Source organism: Apostichopus japonicus, chromosome 11 (genome assembly GCF_037975245.1).
Source record: "Apostichopus japonicus isolate 1M-3 chromosome 11, ASM3797524v1, whole genome shotgun sequence".
Taxonomy (NCBI): domain Eukaryota; kingdom Metazoa; phylum Echinodermata; class Holothuroidea; order Aspidochirotida; family Stichopodidae; genus Apostichopus; species Apostichopus japonicus.
Genome location: NC_092571.1, coordinates 3838966 through 3862368, shown reverse-complemented (window position 1 = coordinate 3862368; position 23403 = coordinate 3838966). Strand labels below are relative to the sequence as shown.

General features: G+C 38.1%; 2 protein-coding genes across 2 annotated transcripts in view; both read right to left on the bottom strand.

The window, feature by feature from the left end:
• Window positions 1-23403, bottom strand: part of LOC139975801 (uncharacterized) — a 218521-nt gene that overhangs the window by 63341 nt on the left and 131777 nt on the right. The window lies entirely within an intron of this gene.
• On the bottom strand, window positions 14947-17065 carry LOC139975827 (probable LIM domain-containing serine/threonine-protein kinase DDB_G0287001). The gene is made up of 2 exons (XM_071984040.1): window positions 16122-17065; window positions 14947-15741 (listed from the first exon to the last, which is right to left on the bottom strand). The coding sequence occupies exons 1-2, from the start codon at window positions 16951-16953 to the stop codon at window positions 15389-15391; spliced, it is 1185 nt and encodes a 394-aa protein (XP_071840141.1). The 5' UTR covers window positions 16954-17065; the 3' UTR covers window positions 14947-15388.

Below are 23403 nucleotides of genomic sequence, written 5' to 3'. Positions count from 1 at the left end.
CCAATTTGAATGGGGAGATCTAATTCTACAACACGCTTAAGAAGATCGGTTTCACACATGCCGTCTCCTAACGGTGATAAACTTCTGACAAAAGGGATTATTTACGGACTGAAATACAGTGTCATCATTACACACAGAGACGTCAACATGTTTTTCTTTGTTAGTAACTGTTTTACCATAGGCAGAGTTTCCAATCAGTTTCATGGTATCAGCTAGAATACTTTAAGTGGGATCTTCATCACCTTTGCGCCTAGCGTCACTGACCTCATCCCCAAACTGACGGAATACGGCATTTGGTATGAATTGGCATAATTGATAAATTGTGGTTACCACGAGTGTCACATTAGAATAGTAGAATTTAGTTAATTTGAATTTATGACTGAATAAGTCAATCTGTCAACTGTTTATTTTAGAAAGTTCGACAAGTAACTTTTTAGTCAAACCCTGGTTGTTGATGATAGAGATTGATGTCCAGGATGTAGGACGATTTACATAAACCCTAATCCCTCTATTCATTATACAAAGGTACAGGGTAGCATACTCTTGGGATAGCTAGTGTACACAAAAGAAACACTACCAGGTCAGGGCTTAGTCAAGAAGACAATGTATTGTATTGCCAGGTGATACTAATTGTTGCACTAGTAATTATGCGAGATATCACATCCAGCAAGTGAGTGTTGGATAAGATCTCTCCAAAACACCACCATCGGATCGAGTCATGCTATGTTTTTAGCTAAAGAAAAAAGCAGAGCTAGAATATTTTGATTTTTCATATCATGGGACACAGGATCCTAAATGATACCTGTATTGAAGCCTGGGCTAGTATACTGTAATTTATGACTGGTATTTAACTGTGAAACTGAAAACACAATTATTTCCTGGAGAATCCAGATTCATACAGTATGTAATGTTCTGGATAGGGCAGCTTGTCGGCGGAGTTGGGATGGAGGAACATCACCTGACCGGACAAAATATTGGCTGTATTGCGGAGCTCGTCTAGCAGTTTAAGAACTGGCACCATTTGCCACTTTTCCTAACATTGAGTTGAAGACCTGAAGCTCTGTTTGGGGATATTTTTGCACCTACTTCGACCGTAACATGTATCACAACATAATGTCAGCGACCACATGTATCAACAAGTATTGTCAGCATCATTTAGGCAATATTCGTCATATATTAACAATTCAGAACTCGTATGTTAAAAGATAAATGTTTAATTAGAATTCCATGATATAAAGGTGGGAAAGCTCTTCAGACAAGAAGATGTAACGTCATTCTACTGTAGAGGAAAGAATAAATGGTAATTATATATATTAAGGCTGAATTGATACGTATCGGTTTGTTCTCTTACAACTGAGAAAGATCCAGAGATATATAGAGACAACACTGGAAAGTTTTAAACTTTTCAGGAGTTAGATTAAATTTAGATTTATGTCACTATCGGGTAAAGATTGCTCCAAAGCAATACGTTGTATCTAAGTATTCAAAGTCATATATGTCCTTATGCAGTAATGTAATGAAGCAATATTGCAGTTGTAACCTTTAATTTTTTTCTTTTTTTTCCTTTTAAGGAGAAATTTCCTCCTAAATAAATACATGGCCAATTAAGAAGTTGAACTTGTTCTGTGTCATTAGTTGGTTGGAGTATTTTCTCACATTGCATATTACTTTTGGATATCCGCTACGCGAATGTGTCACATTGCCACATGCTACTCTTGTGGGTGACAACGAGACCATGTTCAATGTACCAATTTTGCAGTGGTGTCGCTATTATTATTTTGCGTCCGAATAGGCTACCAATCAATGTCCTCTGGGTTGTTGGAGAAGACCTTTCGACGCGGCATACTCAGCCATGTGTTCTGCAATATCTTTCAAGGCAACTACACTATTCTTGAATATTGGGGGCATTTCCGCGAACGTTACTCATAATTGGAAAAAAAGGTTCGTTATTCATAATTGAAAAATAGGTTCGTTATTCATGATTGGAAAAAAGGTTCGTTATTCATAATCGAAAAAAAGTTCGCTATTCATAATTTAAAAAAAAAAGTTTGTTTCTCATAATTGGCAAAAAGGCTCGTTTTTCATAATTGATAAGAAAGGTTCCTTATTCCTAATCAGAAATAGGGTTCGCTATTCATAATCAGTCGAATTTCTCGATATTATTAATATAAGTTATAGTTTTCTTGAAGGAGTAGTAAGTGGAATCATTTCACTGTATGTAAAACGGGTACGCACTAGTATGAAACGCCAAAAGGACCACAATATATGAAGATGATGTTACAACACACGATGATATACTTACTTCACATACTGATGTACTACTTTCATATGAAAATGATGCTACAACACACGATGATATACTAACTTCACATGATGTTGTACTACTTTCATATGAAAATGATGTTACAACACACGATGATATACCAACTTCACATGATAATGTACTACGTTCATATGAAGATGATGTTACAACACACGATGATATACCAACTTCACATGATAATGTACTACTTTCATATGAAGATGATGTACAACACACGATGATATACTAACTTCACATGATGTTGTACTACTTTCATATGAAGATGATGTTACAACACACGATGATATACTAACTTCACATGATGATGTACTACTTTCATATGAAGATGATGTACAACACACGATGATATACTAACTTCACATGATGATGTACTACTTTCATATCAAGATGATGCTACAACACACGATGATATACTTACTTCACATGATAATGTACTACTTTCATATGAAAATGATGTTACAACACACGATGATATACTAACTTCACATGATGATGTACTACTTTCATATGAAGATGATGTTACAACACACGATGATATACCAACTTTACATGATAATGTACTACGTTCATATGAAGATGATGTTACAACACACGATGATATACCAACTTCACATGATAATGTACTACTTTCATATGAAGACGATGTACAACACACGATGATATACTAACTTCACATGATGATGTACTACTTTCATATGAAGATGATGTTACAACACACGATGATATACTAACTTCACATGATAATGTACTACTTTCATATGAAGATGATGTACAACACACGATGATATACTAACTTCACATGATGATGTACTACTTTTACACTTACATATACTGATAGGTTACGTTGGTATACTGTTTTTACACGTATATGTATTTCTTTCGTCGGGGACCTTAGTTCCCTGTCGGGACCTTAGCCACACTGTCGGGGCCTTAGCCATGCACCCTGTCCGTTGTAGCACTCCGCCCTCTGGCGTCACCCTGCTCCCCTTTCTCCCCTCTGTGACGACCGATGAGCCATCAATTTGCCGACGAGTCATCAATTTGCCGACGGCGACCAAATTATTGGGGGTACGACACCCCCACACGACACCCCCACCGCTCGCTACGTCCATATATCCCTCCCCTCTAATTTCCACACATTCCGCACCCAGCTCTTTCCATCTCTCGTCATTACCCCCTCCCTTTGTTCTAGCCCCTTCACTCACCATCTTTCTTCCCGCTACCCCCCCCCCCCCCCTTCCGCCCTCACACTCGATCAATCTATCCCCTTTCTTCCTTCTCACTTTCTCCTAGTTTTTGTCACACTTTGCTCTTTAATTTCCACTTTTCCTACCTCCAACCTCCCTTCCCGCTCATTTTTCTATCCTTCTCTCCCACTTTCCTCCGCCCCCCCCCCTTGCCCCTTTCACGCCGATTCTTACGGTGAACCACCGTTGGATTCACCGTTGAAATAAACGATGAACCTCTAGTAAAAATTCGAACACCGTCGTTTCATACTAGCAAGAATGCTCCCATGAATTTGATTTGCTACGTTACCCTACGCGTGTTTTTTGCTCGCACAGCGGCCGACTCGTTGCAAAAGAACTTTACAGATCGTGCGAAATTGCACTTAGATATAGCCTAGGTTCGGGGAATTTAACGACGGCCAAGATCCAGTCTGTATGTTAAGGCATAGCCTGTGTATATGACATACCGACAGTGACATAGCCGTATAGGACTAGCCTATTTTTACGTAGTGCTAGACCGGTCTTTACACTTCCCCCGAAACACCCTCAATTTCCTAATGGTGTATACATTTTAGTTAATCCCGCCCGTCATCGTTCATTTGAATTTAAGCGCTTTAGAAACAGGAAATATCAACGGTACGCAATCTCATTTATTACTAGTACATCTGGATTCAGCACAAAAATTGAGAAAAAAAGCCTTAGAAACAGGCATTAGCAACATACGTAATCTCATTTAGTACTAAAGTACATGTGGATTTAGTACTCGAGTTTGTGGGCAGTACAATGCTTTCCTTTGGCGTTCCATAGAACTTTAAATCTATACTTCCAACGGTGAACCCACCGTTTGCTTACCCTTGACGCTTGGAGGGTAAAAAAAACTTCAATCGGTGTTTCACTTGCGTTTCATCCGAGTTTCCTTTCATACTGAGAGATTCAGCTGGTACACCCTGGTGTACCCGTTGGAAATCAAGTCAGTGTGAAAGGGGCATTAGACGCCTGGTGGCGCCATTTGCCGATCGAATATTTGATATAGTTTACACTTTAGCTATAGTATGACTACCATGTGAAATATCACCGCTATAAAATATTCTAGTCTCCCGTATCATGAATAATTCATACAAATATGCAGAGATCCTCACTTGATATGAAGCTGGACATGTATGTGTTTAACAGTATACCTACGTAAGCAATCAGTACATGAACGTGTGAAAATATATCAACTTAAGCAGGCAGTAATGTACGTATAAAACAGTATATCAACGTAAACTATCAGTATATACGTGTGAAAGTAGTACATCACTATGGGAAGTTAGTTTATCATTGTGTGTTGTAACATCATCTTCATATGAAAGTAGTACATCATCATGTGAAGTTAGTATATCATCGTGTGTTGTAACATCATCTTCATATGAAAGTGGTACATCATCATGTGAAGTTAGTATATCATCGTGTGTTGTATCATCATCTTCATATGAAAGTGGTACATCATCATGTGAAGTAAGTATATCATCGTGTGTTGTAACATCATCTTCATATGAAAGTAGTACATCATCATGTGAAGTAAGTATATCACCGTGTGTTGTAACATCATCTTCATATGAAAGTGGTACATCATCATGTGAAGTTAGTATATCATCGTGTGTTGTAACACCATCTTCATATGAAAGTGGTACATCATCATGTGAAGTAAGTATATCATCGTGTGTTGTATCATCATCTTCATATGAAAGTGGTACATCATCATGTGAAGTTAGTATATCATCGTGTGTTGTAACATCATCTTCATATGAAAGTGGTACATCATCATGTGAAGTTAGTATATCATCGTGTGTTGTAACATCATCTTCATGTGAAAGTGGTACATCATCATGTGAAGTAAGTATATCATCGTGTGTTGTAACATCATCTTCATATGAAGGTAGTACATTATCATGTGAAGTTAGTATATCATCGTGTGTTGTAACATCATCTTCATATGAAAGTGGTACATCATCATGTGAAGTTAGTATATCATCGTGTGTTGTTACATCTTTTTCATATGAAAGTAGTACATCATCATGTGAAGTTAGTATATCATCGTGTGTTGTAACATCATTTTCATATGAAAGTAGTACATCATCATGTGAAGTTAGTATATCATCGTGTGTTGTAACATCATCTTCATATGAAAGTAGTACATCATCATGTGAAGTTAGTATATCATCGTGTGTTGTAACATCATCTTCGTATATTGTGGGCCTTTTGGCGTTCCATACACCTGTGTGTAGAGTGATCCATTGCCGCTCTTTGGTACAAAATGTTCGGTTTCAATTAATGGAAATGATACGTCGAGTTTATTTTCAGAATGGAGAATATATGCAGAGCTATGGCGAACGGGGGAGGTGTTGCTCCGCCCTGCTTTTATTGTTGCTATTATTACTGTATGAATACTGGATTTTTTTCCGATGATGAAAAACGGACCTTATGAACAATGACCCCTTTTGATTATAAATAACGAACTTTTTTTTCCGATTATGGATAACGAACTTTTTTCGAAAAAAATGCACGTTATGAATAACGAACCTTATGAACAATGACCCTTATGACTAATGGTTCCTTATGAACATCGGGCTGACCCCACGTGTAGAACCCCTGTGACAAATATAACTCGATACGGACTAATCAAGTCACTCATCCGGAGTCTATGCATGCTGAGTTCTTCAATACTGCCCTTATTTCATTGGGTGTTACATTTCATACTGTAGTTTTGATTTTTCATCTTACTCGTAAACTTTTCTTCATTTAAAATATTTTTAATGATATATTTCCAGGTAAGGGGTTTCCGCTTTCTCTTTAATTTCGGTGACTGTGCTAAACTTCACAATACTACCTTCTGATCACATTGATACAAGTCACGAAGTAAGGGCACGTGAATTTTCCATTCCAATAGGTTAAGCTAAGGTTGGAAACTTGGGCAGGCAAAACAACAAAAGAAACCCTTCCGCAGCAGTCGCATTGATTATTTGCTTGCTAAATCTAGGAATCCCTGTTTGTAAGTAAACTTGTAATATCAAACAACCATATCGTTCCTTCGTTTACTACGCACTTAAAGTAGCGTGTGATATCATAGTGGAAGTTATTTAATTGAAGCAGGCTTGATTGGCTTCTTTAAACAGAGTTAAATTGATAAATATTTTGTATCACATACTATCGATATTTTATACTTTGTCGTTATTTTGACATATATGTTTGCTCGGAAAGTATTAGACAGGATTCCTTGCCGAAGTTTCTTTACTTACCTTAATTTTCGGAGAGACTTCTTAAACGACATGCCAATACTTTGGGCAAAACTGTGTATTCCATGTTACCATATATATGCGCATGTACACAGTTGTTGCACATCATTACCTGTTGCAACATAAAGTACGTGGATGACAACCGACGTCATTGTTATAATTTTATAGTCTAGCGTGCACAAGAAATGTCCAAGGGACAATGGTATCGACAAACACGGTATTGCAATGCCCTTGTATACATACATGAAAATATAACTGTCCACTGTTTGCTATTAGCAATAGCACCTCTGGTTCTACGTGTCAAGACTTTGCCATGGGCCAAAGACACTAACGCCGACACTGGTAAAAGGTGGTTCACATGTGACCCTATCAGCTAGTAGGTCAGCCATCAGTTGAGACTCTTCTTTAGTTTCTTACAAGTGACACAAACCTTTTAACCTTTCAAAGCTGTCCACTATATATACTTCAATGACAACGTAGGGAACATATCATATGTAACTGTATAACATTGGGTAAACAAAGGTTCAACCTAAACTCCATTCAACCAAAATCTTGTCTACACGTACCATGTACGCACATCATGCAAATAGAACAATGTTAACGTAATTGTAAGCCCAAGGGTAAAGAAACATACTGAATGAGTTGTGAAGGTATAGAATTCCCAAGCATAGACGTGAAGTACACGTAATAATAAAGATACCAACAATTACTACAATAAATAACCTAGTATAACTGCAACAGAACCCTAACAACCAGTCAACGTGTGAGCCCAAGTACGCAATAATCCCACGAACCGTAAGTAACATTAATGTAATACTGGAACGTATCGAAATTGGTATACGGTAAAGCATAAAATGGAGCATTTGCGACAATTCTGAGGGGGGGGGGGGCGAGGGGACACGTCCCCCCACATTTCGATAGGTGGGGGACACACTATCAACTGTCCCCCCCCCCCACACACACACACATTAGTGTCGTGGCTCTATTTGGTTAGGGCTTACACATCTCAGGATTCATATTATCGACTATCAATCAATGTTGCTGAATGGAGAATTCCACCCAGATCTCGTGAGTTGGTACCCTGATCGCTCTCCACAATCTTAAGCCTAGTCTGCTTTTCTTTCGAGGCCAGTTCCAGTCGTTGTCGGTTGAAGGGTATAGACCAATATTCAAGTCGCACGGGAAAAAGACACGCATTTAAGTTATCGTAAGCACAGTCCTTGGATGTTTACGTCTTGCTTACGTTCACCTTAAACATCGGAAACCCGTACATTTTGGAACAACGCGTTTACGATGTGATTACGCATCCGTAAACAATGTAAACGCGGAACAACAGATTTCCGTTACGTTTATGACAACTTACATATCGGAAGTTAATAATTCCTTTTTTATTTACTAAAACTTATTTCTTCTCCTCGTTTAGGTTGACCTTAAACTCGTCACGAAGAATTTACGTCTTGCTTACGGTCACCTTAAACATCGGAAACCCGTACATTTGGAACAACGCGTTTACAAAGTGATTACGCTTCCGTAAACAATGTAAACGCGGAACAACAGATTTCCGTTACGTTTATGACAACTTACATATCGGAAGTTAATAATTACTTTTTTATTTATTAAAACTTATTTCTTCTCCACGTTTAGGTTGACCTTAAACTAGACACGAAGAAATTTACGTCTTGCTTACGGTCACCTTAAACATCGGAAACCCGTACATTTGGAACAACGCGTTTACAAAGTGATTACGCTTCCGTAAACAGTGTAAACGCGGAACAACAGATTTCCGTTACGTTTATGACAACTTACATATCGGAAGTTAATAATTACTTTTTATTTATTAAAACTTATTTCTTCTCCTCGTTTAGGTTGACCTTACACTCGTGACGAAGAAATTTACGACACGATTACGATTATCTTACACATCGGAAACTCGTAGCATAGATACAACGCGTTTACAACAAATTTACGCCAAACTTGAGCATCACGTTAATGTTGATTGTACCACCTGGGAGTTGTTCGGGCAGATTACGATTCACTTACGCGTCGGAAATTCCAAAGCAAAGGGGGCCATATCTGAATATCTGACATTTTTCTAATACAGCATATATATCTTTAAAGCAGCATTTTGCGTTGGGTCGCTTTTTTCCACTTTTTTAACATGTGCATCGATTTTTTTACATGTATCAATCATAAAACAGCAATCTAAGATACCATCCAAGTTTCACCCTGCCAAGAGCGTTAATTAGCGAGTAATTAACGATTTATGTCGATAAATGAGAAGAGTGTCCTCGACAAATTTCACAGTTAAAATTAATCGCATACAATTCCGCCAAACCCACTAGTTTGAATTCAACCAATCAGAGATGCAGGTTTAGTTATGAGCCGTTGCTAAAAATAGATTGAAGACTTCGCGTTGGTTGTACCAGGGAGTTGTTATGCAACTCCCTGGTACAACTGCCATATAGACTGTACACAAATCAAGCGTGGTGTTATATTACGTATCTGTCAATGACGTTCGTAGTGTTTAAATATTCATATTATGGGCGAGGTTTATTGGGTTCCCAACGGAAAATATCTTGGAGAACAACAAAGTTGAAAGTTGCAAATTTTTCGACTTTCATGCCACCATTTGAAGTAAAATATAAATAGATTAGCTAGTTATGTATGTCGTTATGGCAAAGTGGAATCAGTGAGGTTGAGAAAAATCATAGAAAAGGACGCAAAATGCTGCTTTAAACGTGACTGTGCATGGCCTGCACATACATACTACCACATGTATCTTACAAATGTTTTCCAATTTTTTTTCAGTTATAACATATACATATATGCAGTCGTCAAACCAACAAAACTCCTCAAGCTATTTCTATGAAAGTATAGGCAAATATCCTCGTGGTTGCTCATTTTGTTTTGTTACGAAAGTCACGTTGCGGGCCCTTTTAATACCTCAACAAACAGCACGCCCTCACAAAGAAGTTTGGCGCACTGGCGTGGATGTTCGATATTCTTATCACTACCGCTGGAATCATGAGAAAACAAATGAGAAGACACATACACGGGTCTCCTAATTTGCCTGGCTTACTCTTTTATGTATAATTATTTACACATAAAGAAAGTACTTATCGGACATATAATTTTTTTGTATGTATTTATGTATTTTAGATCCTTCTGCAAGCAGGAACTCGCGAAAAAGCCTCATTGGCTTATCAAAGCCGCAAGCTGACTGACATTAGTCTCTTATTTAACGTCCATGATAATGAATTGTCGATTGTCAACAACTCTGTAACTGGACGACATACATTAATCTTGGAGTGACTCCAACCGGTGACCTTATAATTGGAAGGTATGGGATAACCACTGGGCTAACACTCCTATTATTTATGTCCGATTAGTATGGTACGTGTTTGGTTTATCTGCTTCTTGATGCATATGCATATACAACAATGGAAATACACGATACGGCCTGCCTTATACTGTATCAAACACAACAATACATCCGTTTGGTTTATTGTAGAGAGTTTGTAAAACCGCAATATACAACCCTCTGTTGATCAGGGAGGTGATATTTTAGACCTCCCTGATCAGTCGTTGTTCATCCTCCAATCAAACGACAGCAAAACCAGCATGAAAAAACGCGCTTGTTTTCAAACGCGGTCAAAGCTGCTAACATGACAACAGGAGTGTTAATAATGTGACCGGGAATAGCGTACGAAATGTATGGCTGACTAATACCAGGGAGTTGCATAACAACTCCCTGCTAATACTATATACGTTTGAAAGTAATAGTAACCCTTTCTGAATTAGCTGCTGCTTTATTCTCGTTCTTTGTTTACTTTTCTCGCGGCGAGGTTGTTTTCTCCTTTGATAATTTTCGCACACGTATCAGCGTTTGCTACACATTCTGTTATACCACATGAGATGACGCCATTAAACTAGATTGTTTTTTATAACTAAATACGTGAAGACACAACATTAAGGCTGGAATTGTCAAGGGGGACTCTGTACGTGACTGGGTGTATACTGGCAAGTCACTGTCTAAACCACGCAGGAGTTCGCCAACTAAACCGGTTAGCCTTAAAAAAAAAAAAAAAAAAACTTTTCACACATACTAGCATAGATGGGGTGGGGGGTGGGGGATGTAGCGATTTGCACAATAAATTAAATAAAAATGGAAGGGCATACTAGCGTTACTCCTCGTCGTTAAGAATATTTTGTCAAATTATGGTTACCTATGTATGCATAATGTTGCTGCAAATTTATATCAAAGACTATTGTTTGAATTTTCGCAGAAATATCTTGCTAAATGGCACATATCCCCCTCCCCCCTCCCCCCCCGTCTCATTCGACTATTTGCCTCCAAAGAAAAGACACTGTCACGTATTTCTGAAAATCATAAGCATCCCCAGTGAAGCGTTTAACAAGATTAACCACTAGCATGTGGTTAGACCCTGTTACGCAATGTTTCCTTTGTTTGCAGCTTAAATTACATAGCCTTTTTACCGTACGTATACGTATATGGTGTTCATGTAGAGGTGTTGTGCGTGATAGACATTGTGGAAGAAGCAGCTAGAACGTACAGTATATATAGTGGAGAAAACTTATAGGGATGTCTTACCCCATGCAGTCAATATTCAGCTGATATTCCCTTTGCCAATGCTTGTATCATGGCAGTATTGTGGGCAAAATATTGCAAAATGTACCGTAAATAATTAATTCATCAAGAAAACATGATTTCATTAACTTCTAAGAGGGAAGGGGCGGGGGGGGGGGGGAGTTCTCTAAGCATTTTGGCCTCAAATAAATCACAGTTCCTTTCTCGAGTATATGAAAGCTACTCGGAATAAATGTAACATGTATGATTACTCCTTGTGTCGCGAACTAGTGATCAAAAACGTAAAGGTAGTCTGTAATGGCCCCAAGTTATAGCATGCTAAAGTTGCTAGACGATTTCAAAAGAACTTTCCTCGATGGTTTTACTTTCGAAATTGTTCTCAGACATTATAAATGAACACACAAGTTGACTGAATGTCCAGATAAGGTAAATTTTCTCCAAGGGGGTAATAAAAACATAAGAATTTTACCAAAGGTGACCATATTTGAAAATCTGGCATATTTAAGGTAAATACAGCATACCTTTATAATAGTGAACATCAATGGATAATGTGAAATCATGGAATGTTACTCGGACTTATACTTCCATGGTGAAAATGGCATACTACACCTTATTAAAAATCAAAAGAGCAGAACGATTGCAGAGGAACTTCATGATACCAGGGAGTTGTTCTATAACAACTCGAACAACTTCCTGATTATATAACGGCACCTCGCGATAGTAACATGCGTTTAATTTTATTATCGTAACGTGGATGCACACCAGGGACTAATTTAAGAAATCTTCGGGGGGGGGGGGAGGGTTAAAGACCAAATATGGAGGCAATTTTTTTTGTTGAGATTTTCCATTAATTTAGGAGTTTACATACCCATAATCAATATGTGTAAAAAATAATCTTCCAAAACCTACTATAACCCATCAAAAACGACCACGAAAATGGACATTTTGGGTAGTCACGTGACATGAACCTCTGGAATGTCTGAAAACAGAGATTGACCCAAAGGAGCCTCCGGTCACCGTGTGACGTCAAAGTTTGTATACCGCGAAAATCAAACGCTGATATAGGCACTGTTTGTACACAGATAGCGAACAATTGTACTGTTTTTGACTTCCAATTTCGAGCGTTTGAAAAGCTGTTAGCTTAAAACAAGAACAAATGAAGGTTAACAACAAGTTTTAAGACAATTATAAGCAGAAATTTTAGTTAAATTGCTTATTTTATTAGCAAAATTTCCACTCAAATGGAGGCATCTTTTACATAGCGTAGCGTCAATAGGTCCGTACGGTACAATATACTTACATAGTACTTACTCGTTTTAATATCCAAAAGTATACAAACACAGAAAAAGTATCTTGTCAATAAACAAATTTAGCAGTGAATATCCTAATCCACGTTTCTTGTTCAATCCTGGGCGAAAAACTACCGTGAGTCTGTGTAATTCCATAGAGTTAGGTCTAGTTGAAACAGGCCTTGACCAGTACTAACATCCCACAATCACAAGACAGTCACTAACGAAATAAAACGTCCGATCGCTACATACTACCGTTTTTATTCAACTCCTTGGAACATGCAGATGTCGGAATAAACAGAACGGACAATATTACACATGTATCACGAACTCACGATACTGGAATACAACAAATGAAATAGATAAATCCTAACATGGCTTTTTACACATGCTGTGAGCCAACGCCGGCGAGAGTTGTAACTAACTACCGTACATGTACTAACAATGCTATACCCTTGGCACGGTATATATACGGTCATCTCTTACAGTAAATATATTACTGTCAATTGCGTGATATAATGTTACATGTAAGGACGTCCAGGGCGTGTTTACGGTCAATTTCACATTAGCTATGTCCGACCATGGTCCGACACAGCTATCGACAGTATATAATTTTCACAGAATGAGACATTTGCAGCATACACAGAAGCAGGGTCATGCATGTGGACTCATGGGCATGAGATACTCCGGGTGCTGAAAAATCTTTCCGCGTGGATCTCAAAAAATTGATCCAAAGTCTGCGGCGTTTTACGTCGGTTCTTTTACTCGGAAATCTAAAAAAGCTGATGCTTTTGTTGGATGAGGTATAACTGCAACCTCCAACAACACAGAATTGTGACATTTTGAGGAAAAAGGAGTAATATCGTTGATGTTTTTGGCAGCTCAAGTATACGACTTTACACACTAAAAGTATAGTTGTGAGTGAGGTATACAAACGTTGACGTCACATGGTCACCTGATGTCTTAGGAATGTTTCAGGAATGTCTGAAATAGAAGCTGACTTTTCGTCCCATTTTTCACTTATTTAACGTCCGAAATTGGTAAAGTTAATTACAGCAATGTAATTGGAATCAGTTAAGGATTACATACATGAAAAATGGTGGGATTTTATGTTCATCGAAAAGTCTCCATAGTTGGTCTTTAAAGAAAAGAACAGACCTTGAAAAGCACAATAATATTAACACATCGGATAAGTTCAGGGTGCAAAATCTTGCGTCTCCCAAATATCATGATTGGGTATGACTGCAGTTTGATTTGATTTTCTTTACAATTTGTGTTATTTTATGACGGTAACATGCATGTATTGCTTATGGGGGTCAGCCCGATATTCATAAGGGCCATAAGTCATAAGTGTCATTGTTCATTAGGTTCGTTATTAATAACGTACATTATGTCGAAAAAAAGTTCGTTATCCATAATCGGAAAAGAAGGTTCGTTATTCATAATAAAAAGGGTTCAATGTTCATAAGGTCCATTATTCATTATTTAAAAAAGTTCAGTATTCATAGTAGCAAAAAATGTCCGTTTTTTTACTAATCGGAACATAGTTTCAATATTCATAATAGCAAAAAAGGTCCGTTATTCATAATCGGCAAAAAGGTTCGATATTCATAGTAGCAAAAAATGTCCGTTTTTCATAATCAGAAAAAGATCCAGTATTCATACAGAAATAATAGCAACAAAAAGGCAGGGCGGAGCCACCCTCCGCCTCCTCCCCCACCCTTCCCCCAAAAAGGTAAAAAAATATCATTTGGGCAAATGGTTCATGCTGCATCTGTGACTAGTCGGCAAATTATTCATGAGGTAGCCGTACTTTCGGTAGTTGCCGTCGTTAACCCTTAAGCCCACGTCTGGCCATGGGCCGCAAGTGACCGCCCTCTTCCCCTGGCAACGCACAGCTCGAAACTACCAGTGGTTACCTCAACTTTTGGGCAGTGGGATGCAGGGGCACTGGGGCGTGACGACCTCGCGATCATGAATAGCGAACCTTATTTGTAGAAGATTATGAATAACGAACCTTTTTGCGAATTATGAAAAACGAACCTTTTTTTCAATTATGAATAACGAACCTCCTTCGATTATGAATAACGAACCTATTTTTCCAATTATGATTAACGAATCTTTTGTCAATTGTGAATAACGAACCTTTTTTCCAATTATGTATAACGAACCTTATGATTAAAGAAACGTTTTTCTAATTATGGATAACGAACCTTATGACCAATGAACCTTATGATTAACGAACCCTATGATCAATGAACCTTATGAGTAACGGACCTTATGAATATCAAGCTGCTCCCTTGCTCAAGTAATATTATGGATTGAACTAAAGAAAAATTCCCCACGAAAAGTGTATTTGAACAGTTTATCTTACCTTAGGGAAACTAATTCAGGGATCGGATTGCACCACGGGGGCGGGGGGGGGGGGTTGGGCCTGGTGGACCACCCCACCCGGTTTGTGTATTAAAAAGGCGTTTCTAAGGCGTAGATGTGATATAGATTTGTTACGTAACTTAATGGCAAGTATACAAATGTTTTAACACCATTGCCATTAATATTTAACAAAATCACAAATATAGTTATTTGAGGTCATTGCAGCCCATGGAAAAGTGTTGATATAGTTAAACACGAGAGACGATGCTCCGAAATACATGGCACAGCATTTTTTAGATCTTAATTTCTCCCGTCAATACCTTTAACACGAGGCTTAAACTCGCTCTCTTATCTGAACTGTTCGTACAAACTACATATATTTCCTTGAAAAGTTTAGATTGTTCGTGGGTCATTCTGGAAATACAGCGCACAAAGTGTCCAAATGAGTAAACATCTGTTGCGGTGCTCTCTGCTTCTTTTCCATCCACAAGCTCGGGTGCCAGATTCCTGTATCTTACTTTCCATTGCTCTCTTTCCTTTGAGTTAAGTCTTAATTTTCTACCTTGCGTAATTAGACACGCTTTTCCAAAATCAATCAAAACGGGGCTGTACTGGCCATCTTGCAGATGTAAGACAACGTTGTTATCTGTGGGGAGAAAATACACTTTTATTTCTTTGTGACTACTATTTTAGACAAAAAACGTTCAAACAGTCACAACACCTTAACGAACATTTAAAATTGCATAAATCTCTACAAATGCCAACTATATCGAGTATATATGACCATGTCTTCAGTTGTGTGTGCGGGCGGCGGGGGGGAGGGGGGGGTGGCAAAGCCATTTTTAAGGAGAATCACGTTTTTGTGAGCCTCTGTGAGCTTAAATAGAGCGATGATCTATATGTACCTTTAAGACCACAATTTACTCTTGTAATATAATTTCATAACTTCGTCCCTCCAAACCCGGGCGGAGGATGGGGGTTACAGGTATGTTAACTGAACTGATACTGATGAAAGGAAACACATACCTTTAATGTCATTATGAAGGATCCCGGAATTATGAACCGTCAAAACAGCTTCAGCACACTTTTGAATCACATTTTTCCAATCAATTGGTGCCAGTGGGATTGTTACATTTGCAGAAGGCTGTCTGAGTGCGCTGGAGACTGTGAGAGGTCTTCCATTTACATGGTAAAGCTGAGTTAACAACAGGAAAGGGGTGGACGTTGTGTCAGCGCCAATCAAATGTGACAAACCTTCATGCTGCTGAAGCCTCAACATCATAGATATTTCATGTTCTACCTCACACCTCAGTCCATTCTCTCCCAGTTGCCTAGGGTTGGTAAATTCCTTGATCGCAACTTGGATCCCTCTGTAGTAGCCTTGTCGACATTTCCCAAACGAACCACGACCGACATCATAATCGCATACGGTGAATGACAACAACTTCTTGTCTATTTGGAAGTGGGGCGGAACGTGAAAATTGATAGCTTGTCGTCGTTTGCGGATCAGCCCCAATTCAGGATTGTTCACCTTCTCTGGTATACCATTATATATTGGAGATTTGTTCTTGTTAAAGCTGATCCCGTAATAACACATTTGCCTGCGAGCCTTCCTACACCCCGGCCGATTTCTTCTAACACCCGGAAAAGCTCTTCTTATTGCTAGTCCTGCTAATCTGTCAGATATCCCAGGGTGTTCCTGTCCAAGTTTGTCAATTATCAGCCGCACGACAGTTTTTGCTGCCGAATCGTAGCAAAACATATCTTTGCAACTATAAATGAAAACACAACAAATAATATAATTATCACCTACGGAATTGTGTACATAACAATGTCGTTCTTCTGTGTCAACTGTCATGTAAACTTACAACGGTCATGAGAGAACATTACATAATTTGGGACAACTTTTAAGTACTGTCTCAATTTAACGAATCCATCTCTTATAACAATTATCGGTACCGGTAAAGTTTGCAGAAATGTTACCGATGACATATAAAACATATACTCACGTTTAGGCCTACTGACTGTCGAATATTGTCTAAATTTTCATTACAAGTTTTACAACGCAGATATTGTCATTTAAAAGTTGTTATCGATGTAATACCGACATGTTACAATCCGAATATTTCTATAGTAGAAAGCTTGGTTAAATAAGTAGAAGAAGAATATGTTTATCAAAATATGCAAAAGCCAACTAGTGTTGGAGGGGGAGGTGCATGCGGAAGAAGTGTTTTTGTGAGTTGATTACCCAAAATGAGATCATATCCCTCCAAAATGTCCTTTAGGGACCTAACTGGCTTCACAATTATACAAGGTAGTGACCTACAGTAGTGTACAGCCTACCTTAGTGATTAAAATAGGCCTATACTTTCATTGGCCTATGCCGCACACGAACAAAGACTTTTCTTACATAAGTTGTTCATTCTGTCATTCGTGAAGTTCGTTATGCTATCATATAGGGCATTTACAGCAGTACGGAACTTACCTTTTCACGATTTCGTCCATTGACCCTTTGCGACGCTGGTTGTCAAATTTCGCCATGTTCCTCAGTGTAGTATTTGCGAAGATCAGTGAAGTTGTGAATTCGGCCACATGGAGAGCCGCGTAATTCAGCCCAGTATAATGTTTATCTCTATATATACGTACTATCGATCGAACGCAATGCAACAGTTACTTGCAATTGTTTGAAGAAAAACTTCAGAGCATGCATGCTAAACAGTTATTAGTCCATTATAACGGCAGAAAGTTGGGAACTTGCATACATTTTTATGAATATGTATGTGACGTGTGTGGAGTGGGGACGCTAAAAATACAAACAATTGCAAGTAAAATACTCAAAGTAAAGAACATACTTGACCAACAAAGTTTTACGAGGTACAAATATATATATATATATATATATATATATATATATATATATATATATATATATATATATATAATGTTGTAGTAAAGAAAGTGCACTCTTTACTGAAGGAATGCGACATCTTAATTGCGATTTTGCTCTCATCTCCTCTCTTATTCATTGCTGCAAATGTTTTTGCTGCAGCGATGGAAAACAAGTGTAAATATATGACACATGTTGACGCCAGAAATGTATCCCACATTCATTTCCATTGTAAATTTTCTATTGTAAATAATCGTTGTTGAACTCCGAATTTAAACATGGAAAAGTTGAACAAACATTCACCTCAAAATACGTGGAACAATGCCACGAAAAATAATATAAAATGAACAAGAACTTGCAGGTAGGGCCTATATGCTTAATTACCGGCAAGGTACAGACATAATGTACGATTAAAATATGCATAGACAACGTATACTGCACGCAACCGCGTACACTACACACACATATACGTATTATCCGTTTTGTGCCCACGCTTAGGGAATTGTGCCCACGCTTGGGAAAGAGTGATTGAAATGTATTAGTTTTGTCCCTTCTGTTACTGTTATTTGTCATTTAGCCTTTGAAGAAGATCCTATTAGGATCAAAACGTCAGGCCAACTAACTTTTACGCATTCTCCTACACAGGCTATCTAGTGGATTAGCAGTTTGCTAACAGCTTTAAGTTATATTTATTTTGAAATATATTAGGGTAGTTGTCATAAAAACTGTTCTAAAATTTAACAGTTTGGAAGGCATAAACCCAGGTACAAACAAGAAGGCCCTATGAGAAAATTCGAGTGAGACAGTAGCCTATATATCACATATTTTCTTGAATTTCCTTTCTAAAACTCAGACCGCCCCGCCCCCACCCCCCTCACCCATTTATTTTTCGAGTGTTGTTAACGTTGCGAGAAGTTTTGGGTCTCCAGCTATAGGTCCAAACTTTTATTTGCAACTAATATAGGTTATGTCGAAGGATTAAAGTATACTGTATTGGCCCATTTATGCCAGATATTCAAAAATGGTCACCCTGGTCCATATTCTTAAACTGTTTATATTACCTCGTTTGAGGAAAATTACTTCACTGGACATTCAGTCATCTTTTGTGTTCATTTAGAATGTCTGAGAATAATTTGGAGAATGGAGACCTCCAAGGAAATTTTTTTGTGAAAAATCCTAGCAATTGTGGGCTTGCTATAATTTGCGGCCAATGCAGTCTACAGATACAGACATAATGTAGGCTACGATTAACATATATACATAGACAACGAATACTGCACGCAGCCGCGTACACTACACACACATATACGTATTATCCGTTTTGTGCCCACGCTTAGGGAATTGTGCCCACGCTTGGGAAAGAGTGATTGAAATGTATTAGTTTTGTCCCTTCTGTTACTGTTACTTGTCATTTAGCCTTTGAAGAAGATCCTATTAGGATCAAAACGTCAGGCCAACTAACTTTTACGCATTCTCCTACACAGGCTATCTAGTGGATTAGCAGTTTGCTAACAGCTTTAAGTTATATTTATTTTGAAATATATTAGGGTAGTTGTCATAAAAACTGTTCTAAAATTTAACAGTTTGGAAGGCATAAACCCAGGTACAAACAAGAAGGCCCTATGAGAAAATTCGAGTGAGACAGTAGCCTATATATCACATATTTTCTTGAATTTTCTTTCTAACACTCAGACCGCCCCGCCCCCACCCCCTCACCCATTTCAATTTTTCGAGGGTTGTTAACGTTGCGAGAAGTTTGGGGTCTCCAGCTATAGGTCCAAACTTTTATTTGCAACTAATATAGCTTATGTCGAAGGATTAAAGTATACTGTATTGGCCCATTTATGCCAGATATTCAAAAATGGTCACCCTGGTCCATATTCTTAAACTGTTTATATTACCTCGTTTGAGGAAAATTACTTCACTGGACATTCAGTCATCTTTTGTGTTCATTTAGAATGTCTGAGAATAATTAAGAGAATGAAGACCTCCAAGGAAATTTTTTTGTGAAAAATCCTAGCAATTGTGGGCTTGCTATAATTTGCGGCCAATGCAGTCTACAGATACAGTCACAGATACAGACAATGTACGATTAACTTATATACATAGACAACGTATACACGCAGCCGCATACACTACACATATATGCATATGTGTGACAGTAACTTTATTGCGCCCACGCTTAGAGGATTGTGCCCACGCTTGGGAAAGTATGACCGAAATACATTAGTCTTCACAGAAACTGTTTGAAAATTAACAATTTGGAAGGCATTAAAACCCAATACAAACGAGTAGATCCTTTAGGAACTGCACGATTTAAGAAACCTATATATTACATACTTTCTTGATTTCTCTTTGCGACCCCCAACCCCCCCCCCCCCCCCCCGCCTCTTCATATATTTTTCGAAGGTGTTGCATACGGGAGGAGGTTTGGTCTCCAGTTATGTTCAAACCTTATTATATGCAACTACACTAGGCTATTTCGAAGGCTAAAAGTATGATGTTTTGGCCCCATACATATTAAAATATGGTCACCTTTGGTTAAAATTCTGAAACTGTTTTTATTACCACTTTGCAGGAAATTTACCTCACTGGGACATTCAGTCATCTTGTTGTGTGTGTTTACAATGTCAGCGAGCAATATGGAGAGTGAACACCTCCAAGAAAGGACTTTTTTGAAAACTTCCAGCAATTATAGCATGCCGTAATTTGGGGCCAATACAGACTACTTTTAAGGAGTACACGTGTTTGAACTCGAAGCCCCTCACCCCGCATTCAATTTCCCCGCCCTAAATTTATTACTACTGATTGACTCTGCGATCACTTTCATATATAGTTTGATTATACCTATACTATATTTATAATATATATATATATATATGATATATAATATATATGTGTATATATATAATATATATAATATTCTTTCTTGGGAGACATATTCCTCCATAACAGACGCTATTAAAATACATGTTAACCATTAGAGAAAAATCAAACTTCCGACCAGTATACATTAATTAAATAGTCTCAACTTATCACTATAAAATTAATACGGTACATAATCATACTATTTATGTTACAAATTTAAGAAAAATAGTTAAATAAACATGCATGCGTGCCGTAATAAAGGCAAATATAGAGCGCCTACATTACAATACGTACGTACACTGTACAGCGATAGCCGTATGCCGATGTGCCGGATCAAGCTAACGATTTTATTCTCCAATCGTTCTATATAAAATGAATATTTCTGAAAATTATCGCAATCTACACCTACAGCAAGTAACGTTAAATACAGTACAAGTGATGTTAATATGCATGTTTGATGTCAAAAATGGCATGTAGCTATATATATCACTACGCTGTTGATTTGGAACTGAATAAAATTAAAATACTCTTGAATTTTGAAGAGTGTCAGACTTTGAAACCTTTTAAGATGATAACTCGTATTAATTTGCAGTTGATGTGGGTCTCTGAAAAATATAGCAAAAATGTGTTTGTGATTACTGTCAAAAAGGATATACTGAATAACATGTAAATATTCAAATGCAATTGTCACTGTGACACTCTTCACATTGTTTAATTGTTTATTGTAAGATTCCAGCTACTAGGATCACTGAGTCAAAGCATGGTTAAATGTGACAAACTGCAATGTTGTTTTCTCCGACTTAAACTATAGTTCACGAGATCACAACAAGTTTTAGCAGCGGCAGTTCACGGCTTCCATACATATTTGAGCTTAACTGCCTATATTGTTGCTGGACCGTATAATTCGGAAATATCGATGTTGGATACTAACTACGGAGCTACAGAAGCGTAGAAAGGACATTGTACTTTAGTTAGACCTCCTTTAACACTACATTGGGGACCCGATGCAATGTTGTGGTGTACCCCAGCCACTCGCCCCCACCCCCCCTTATCCTCGTCAGGTTCCCCAATGTGTGGTAAACTGAAACTGCCAATGCAAAGAATCGTTCTTTCTTTTATATGAAGCTGTTTAATTGTATAACCTTTGTTATAGAATGTTATCCGTAAATTTTAGTGGAAAGTTAGGTGATCGAGTAACACAATTGACATCTCATAGATACAACATTTGCCCCTAAACTGGTCCAGAATCTTATATTACAGATGATTCATATTTTGGATATTTGTGGATGTCTCTCTCTCTCTATCCAACTATATGTACCCCTCCGTCTGAGTTTAGTCCTGAGAGCTTTGATAGAAATTAAAATATAATTTGCGGCTTTAGAAATGATCGGATCCAGAATAGGACATTTAATTAAAAAGTGGCGGGAGGGGTGGGGGCACAAGCCTCGGAACTGGGATATCGAACAATCGGTACTCAGTGTCAGGCTTGAAAACCTCGGCAAAACTTAATTTGTCGGTCACAGCGGCGCATATCCATATTTGAGATTGTATAGTTAGGGGCGAAAATACAGAAGGGATCCAAGTAACAGTCGCACATATCGGCTTCGTTGGGAAAATAAGGCCAATTATCTTCTTTTTTTAGGGGAGGGCGGGAGGGGGATAAGATTTGACCCTACAGTGTAGTAAGACTTCCGTGGGACTTGCGACCCTATTTGGTAAGTGCACTAAGTAGTCATTAATAGAAAGGACAAGGGGTAAATATTTTATGATAACAATGCAAGGGCGGCGGAACCGGGGGCACAGGGGGCACGTGCCCCCACTTTTCCTCAGGTTAAAAATGTGCCCTTTTTCTTCATAAAAATTGTACTCTTGATCGCCTTATTAGGTCAGCATAGGCGTAGGAGCCCAATTTGATTTGGGTGGCTGTAATGACTTGCCCGAAAAATATAACCAAAGTTTTTCCGCGCGCTCCGCGCGCGTTCAATATCTTACTGTGCATGTCATATGCATCGGTTATTACATCGCATGCCAATATCATACAATCATTTGCCGTGTTATTACCATTCCATATTATTTATAATTATTGGGGAAGTCGTTACAATAATAATGATAATAATAATACCATAATTTCAAAAAATGCATTGCTACATTACATTGTGACTTTGTAATAAGCAGAAGCCATTGATCGCCAAGTATGAATAATGAGTATAGTTTTAATATCCCATAACCTATCCCATCCTTTCGTATTTTGACATACTTCATTTGCTTTCATTCATGTATCGATCGCGTGTGCAGGGACTTTGACTTTATCATGATTTCACCTCATTTTGTCTCGAAAGAAAACATGTTTCCTAATTTGCACATTGGATATTACAGTGCTAGTATGCATTTTTTCCTTGGGGGAGGGGGGGGGCGTTGATAGGGTAATGTGTATACGCAAATAAGATAATACGATGAGAGTTATAAAGGGTACTAGGCCACATATCAGGCTGCATCAGTCTATTCGATCTTCTGCAAAGTGTCCTTCGACGTCGGTGCCCCACCCCCAGATTA